This window comes from Diadema setosum, chromosome 12 (assembly GCF_964275005.1).
Source record: "Diadema setosum chromosome 12, eeDiaSeto1, whole genome shotgun sequence".
NCBI lineage: Eukaryota > Metazoa > Echinodermata > Echinoidea > Diadematoida > Diadematidae > Diadema > Diadema setosum.
In genome coordinates, this window is record NC_092696.1 from 13,636,362 (window position 1) to 13,642,846 (window position 6,485).

A 6,485-nucleotide genomic window follows, 5' to 3' on the forward strand; every position below is an offset into this window, starting at 1 on the left:
TAAAACACGAGTCCAGAGTATACTCGGGCAAGCGTCTATGGGAAATTCGTGTGGTAGTAAAATCAACCTGTCCTCAACAGGTTAAAAGCCTAAGATACCTTTGACATTTGAAACCATGACATTTTAACCCGTTGAAGACTCATCCCGAGTACATGTATACTCGGGGAGGTGTCTATGGGAAATGCATATCAGAGCAAAAGCAGCTCGTCCTCCACAGGTTAAGCAGAGGGCATGAATACCTACAACGTTTCTGATCACCTACAGCACTGACAGAATAAAAACTTCATGTTTCAGAACACAAGGTCACTAACTGGCCATCACTGCTTCCAGCATGATCTCATTCACAATCTAGAAGCTCATGGAAAACATTTTTTTTCCCACATCATATCGACCATGGCTATCACAGATGTTGCATGCTGCAGGGCATTACACAATTGAACAAAAAAAGAATGTTTATACTTGTAATGACTGTCCTAATGATCATTTGTGCAAGTGACCTATGAGTTCAACAGGCAATTGATCGTTCATTTCACTTTCGACACAGGGACTTTTTTTTTCCACTGAGAAACCATAAATCGGGGGGGGGGGGGGGGGAGGTTGCAGCACCGTGTATTTTCACAAGAATTAAAACAAACAAAAAAACACAGGAAAAGAAACAAGTTCTTTAGATTAGGCTAAGCATTTTTGAAATTGAGTTCACAAAGAAAAGTATTCACTGCCACTGGCCAATGTGGCACATGTAAAAACAATCAAGAGAGTTGTCACCCTCAATCAAAGCATGTCACTAATATTACATCCTGTCTAGAAGGTGAATGTACTATGGAGTGTGCCTGGAAAATTAATTGGTGCATGGATTGCAGTTGCTTTTCTCATTACACACACACCAGATCATTTAGTCCTTTTACTTTTGGGATGTTCCAGGACTTCATATGACTCATAGTGTCATTCATTCAGAGTAGACAGTTATAAAAATGACGACCGTAATTGCTGCTGCTTTTTGTTGCCGGAATTTTATTTCCTTTCAAATACAATGCACATGAACTTGTTAAAGGTTTTTAAAAGCACTATTAAAAACAATGTATAAAAGATCTTTTAAAGTCTACTCTCAATGTAGCAAACCATTGTATTCTATATGACATTATCATAGCTATTCATGTTTAGATAAAGATTACATCACAATTATGCATCAATTGTTGAACTCTGACTGATAACATGCCGCAATCACATTTACTCATGTCCCAACAACGAATGTCATTTATATTTACACACAACTTTAATATGCAAGATTTTCTAAATGTTTGCATGTTGTTGCTGTATTTCTTTTTTGTTTCTTTTTAGAATTAGTATATCGTCATTGCCTATTTCATTGGACAGAGACACATTGCTGCACCCGAGTGGGCTTCTTAACTCTACAACACGCTCATGCCTGGATGGATTACTAAATACCAATGAAAAAATGATGTGGCAAGGAAAAAATAAATGTCTGAGCACACAAAGGATTAAGGCTAATAACAGCACATCAGCTAATGTCAACAGATGTAGGAATAAAGAGCATACAAAGTTCAACACTGGATATGAACATCCCATGCACAGCCCACAGAATTCTTTAAATAATCTTTCAAGACTTTCCATAGATCTAACAGCATTCAATTAGGCAGGTGACCTGTTCACGAAATCAAGTGACCATAAGGGGGAGTGCTGATTGCCACATACCCTGAAGAAGATTTAGAAATCCCCAACAAACTCTGTACCATATGTCCCAAAAAAGATTACAACGGGACCCTCCGCAATGATATTTTTAAAAATAGTGAATCAATTCCAAATACAAATTTAGGGTATGAAACTATAACTCATTGCCCACATCTTACAGAAAACCCCATTCGATTTGCTTCAGTGGTCAAAGAGAAATGAGGAATTTTGTAGAGGATGTCAAGAATCTCTTCCCTCCAAGTTCTGTCTATTGTATTCACACACAAAAGTATCAAAGTGCTAAACTTGGAAGAATCAGACTCATGACATGCTTTACAACATTCCACATTTCTCTGTGACCGCTTAGTCAAATCGAATGGGGTTTTCTGCAAAATAGAGCTAAATTATTATATTTTAAGACCCTGAAGTAGCATTTAGACAATTTAATCATATTGGGTGTTATCAATGCAAAAATCTGATTGTAATTATTTTTGGGACATACTGTACATGGTTCACAAGACTCCCATTGATAATGGGGGTTTAATAGAGGAGAGATAAATTAATAATAAGATTTTGGCTTACCTTCACTCAAGACTGGGACAACATCAAGGCCATTTGATTCAGGTCCACTAGAGGAGTCATCACCATGGTGACCTTCTGTATCCTTCTCGTCGGCTTCCTCCAACTCTTGGATCACCTTGGAGAGAGAAAAATGATACTAATCATGACAAAATTTTAGAATACAAAAATAATGATGAGAAAATAGTAATGATCATGCTCTCACAACAGCTACCACTAATACAAATCAAAGTAACTTTAATGGAGACAATAACGATAATATGAAAGACAGCTATTTCAATATTACTATTAGCAATAATGGTATTAATAATAATTATTTTCATCATCACTGATCATTATCATCATCATAATTAATATGATTTTGTCTTTATATATAATACAACTGTACCATCATTACTTTACATTGAAATAATGACAATAAAATGGCAAATGGATGATAACAATAAATAATGTTTGACATTTAACTTGAGTATGCTATGCATCATTCTTTTCTACTTGCCATGATAAATGCCTTTTGCATTCCAAATGTAGTAGTAAAAAGAGTGACCAAGTCAAACAAATGGTAATGACATTTGATACACCTGTTCATTTCTGAAATGGGCAGGTAGAGCCAAAGGTAAACTGAAAAAAAAAAGAGGCTACATATCATTTCCAAAGTTATCACAGTAGATAAGTTCCACATAAACTTTCCAAGCAACATAAATTTCAGACTAGGCTTTAGGTAGAGAACAGGAAAGGTAAAATTATAAATGTTTTGTTATCTTCTCATATGCATATTTTCCTTTTTTAATGGTAACCCTACACTAAAGTTTGTCACTGTCTGTGCATTGTCCAAGAAAACAATCATTATGGGCAGAAAAAAGAAGAATTCCCCTCATGGAATGAATATATTTAGAGGTGTTTGTTGAGGATAACAGCTGCAGGATATACTGTCTTTGTGGGGAAGCCATCCCATAAGAACATGGGGGTGGAGGGATACGATGGGGAGGGGAAGGGGGGGGGGGGGGAGGGATGAAATGTTTGTGAATACAGTACCCGGTCTCTGAGCTCCTCGGGGTCTTCTCCGAGCTGGAAGGCGATCTCATTCAGCTGCTTGGATTTGTAGGCAAACTCCTCCACATCCTCCGCTTGATGGAGAGACGATCAAGAGAAAATGTAAATGAATGGAAATTACTTTTTCTTTCTTAGATGAACTTTACGTACATGTAGATCTGTTGTGTGGCCTAAAGAGAATACCAAAATTCGACTAAAGTATGATGCTTGGCTTACATGTCAGTGTGAACATGCTCTTAGCTTTTAACTGCAAAACAAGTTCATAATCATGAAATTTGATGAACACAATGTGTTCAAACATACACCATAGCTATACTTTTATAGGGATGTATTTGCTCAGCAGAGACAGCACATCATGGTCTGAGTTGATTATGATATTAAAGTAAAATACCACAGGGAGAGCTGCCTTTAAGCTGTTGCTCTATCTTTTGGTAGACGTTTCATGTTTTATAAAAGACAATGCATAGTTACTTATGTATTTCAACCAATGGATGACTAGACCCGAGCATAATCGGGCAGGTGTCTATAGGAAATGTGTGTTATAGCAATATCAGATTATCAGTTCAGCCCTTGCATGACAACATGATTGTCATGTACACAATGTAGCTATGACTGCCCTTGCCAGTTGTAATAAAAAAAAAAAAAAATCAGCATGATATGAAAATATTTATTGTTTGAGTTTTGGTCTTCAATATACACTGTACATTGTACGGTGGCATCCACATTATAATAAAACAATGCAAAGCAAAAGTGTACACTTACCTCAATACAGAGAATTAAACATATCAAGTCAAGTTTTTTTAACCATGAGGGTGATTTGTTTGGAAATATTGAGATGTACATGTTCATTGCATGTAAAAGGCAGGCACACTTCCTGTAAATATCTCCCTCCCATAAACTGTGGACAGGGGAAGGCTTCACACTTACCAATCTGCGTCGACTTTAGGAGGTCATTGACCTCTGCGAGTGACTGTTCCACACCCTGAGATCGACTTTTGACCCTGTCCAGGAACTGGGCTACGGATTCTGGGATTGTACCATTGGGAGTTTCCTGGATATGCACATAAAACAGTGAAACACTTTCACCATGTAGTAAAATCTAGAGGGATTTTCTTTTTTTTTTATTTATTCACAATATGATAAGTGCCAGTCAGTCACTATATTCTACATCAGGCGCATAAATGAAATGGTTAACATTAGAGACCATACTTTACAGGCTTCCATTACTCTAGATGTACTTGAATAATATGACACTGTTCTATGGTTTATTTGTTATTTACTTATTTCTTTGCTTATTTATCTATTTATCTATTTTACACAATTTGGCCAAGTTCTTTTCTTTGGAAAATATATTTTTCTAAGTGAAAAGACACACTAGATATTAGAAACATATAAGTCTAAGTTTTTTGGTCAGAGCAACTAACTGGAAGATATTGGTTTGTACAATTACATAATTTTAATCAATTCATTTGAACCAATCAGTTTTTGATCAATACAAAATAGCTATATCATGAAAAGGGTATGTATACCATGTATCCAAACTGACTCAAAATACAATTGAATTCATCCCAATATATAGTGTAAGTACAACTAGGAGTGTTATCTTATTTGTAACATTGGAATATTAAATGGAAAAAAATGGAGGAGGTAAAAGCAAGAACTTGTCATGCATGGTGCATTTTGACACTCACCACAGTGTCGTCCCCTCTGCCTTCCACCTCATCCTCAACTTCCCCTCCAGCAGATAGGGCGCCCTCGTCGAGGGGAGACAGAGCATCCAGCTCTCGCTGAATCTGCGCCTCGATCCACGCCTCCTCGTCCTCCTCACCAACATCGGTTCGGCCTTCCTGCCCTCTCATGCTCGACATCTCTCCTGCCCGATGGAGGTCATACAGCAGCCATCGCTGTGGACCGCGGCACCAAATAAGGGTAAATGATCGTGTATGAGAGTCAGACATGTCATACTAGATCTAGATTCTATTTGATCTTTATAATCTATTCAGACTTGAGAGTCTTTAACTTCTGTTACAGAAAGAATTTGATCATGTTGATTGCCTTCTGAATCTGAGTGAGTTCTGTAGACCGTGCCGTACGCATACAATTGTAGATGTATCTTTTCTAGACAATGCTTCACTTTATATTCCTTTCAGGATTCTAAAATCCAATGTAGACCAAGTTGGCACTGTTTAGTGTTAGAAATCGAGGCAACGGTTAACAAAAATGCAAAACAAGGCAACATTTCATGGCAAATCAAAAAGAATTGGTGAACAAATAAATTTATATGGCGGTATGGTGGTAGTGTCGCTGCCCGGAAAGCAACAGTTGTAACGTTGTAATAGCCAACTTAAGGCCTAAAACAGGTTACGCTAGATGACTGGTTCCTTTTTTCCGACATGTTTGTTAATTTACAGATCAGCAGTTGCGATCTTAACAAATTTAATTTGTAGAGGGAGACAAACTGAAGAAACCCACACCTTAACCTTCACCCCTCTGAATAATATCTTTCTTTCAAATAGGCCTATATATGGCATTGTTGTATCCAGCCGAATTACACGATCACGAACGAAATATACCATTCATGCGAGAGACCAACTGACATGAAAGCTAGCGTATGGGACTATCATGGATAAGAAAAGTTTTCACCAGTTCGTTATGCCTTTAACAAAATCTATCCTCCGAATTAAAGCACAAGGTAAAACAGTAGTATGTAGTATAATACGACACACATGAAAAATAAGGAATTTCAGGAGCACAGTAACTTACCTTGTTGCTTAGTTCCAGGGAAGCAATAACTAACCGTTACGAGAAAATTCCGTTTCCAACGTCAACAATTTACTGTCATTTCCGATTTCCGATACTTTTTTTGCTGGTATGTAAATAGCGCCAGCTACGTCCTCTGCCAAAACAACAAAGAGACTTTTCTCCTTGGGGAAAATCTCTTTTTTGCAAAACAACGACTCGACTTTGGACCATGACTGCCACCCTCTTTACTGAAGCCTATATAGAGTTCAGTGACCACTGCACGCTTGGACAGACCATACTTAATCCCTATCTCTGAGAGTGACTGTGGAAGCTTTCATTCTGGGACCAAGGAGGACCTCCTCTCCCAAATCTTAATTTTTCCCAGTGTGGAGCTCAAATAACACACTTTTGCCAAATGACAA

At 37.5% G+C, this 6,485-nt stretch overlaps 1 protein-coding gene across 1 annotated transcript in view; it reads right to left on the bottom strand.

Moving 5' to 3' along the window:
* The window catches only part of LOC140235731 (uncharacterized), a 29,580-nt gene extending 23,405 nt beyond the window's left edge, over positions 1 to 6,175 (bottom strand). The window contains exons 1-5 of the mRNA XM_072315745.1: positions 6,085 to 6,175; positions 5,013 to 5,225; positions 4,249 to 4,372; positions 3,304 to 3,395; positions 2,272 to 2,386 (exon numbers count right to left, since the gene is read on the bottom strand). Coding sequence (XP_072171846.1) covers positions 2,272 to 2,386; positions 3,304 to 3,395; positions 4,249 to 4,372; positions 5,013 to 5,189 — 508 coding nt within the window. The 5' untranslated portion in view covers positions 5,190 to 5,225; positions 6,085 to 6,175. The remainder of the gene's footprint in view (positions 1 to 2,271; positions 2,387 to 3,303; positions 3,396 to 4,248; positions 4,373 to 5,012; positions 5,226 to 6,084) is intronic.
* Positions 6,176 to 6,485: the final 310 nt, after the last annotated feature.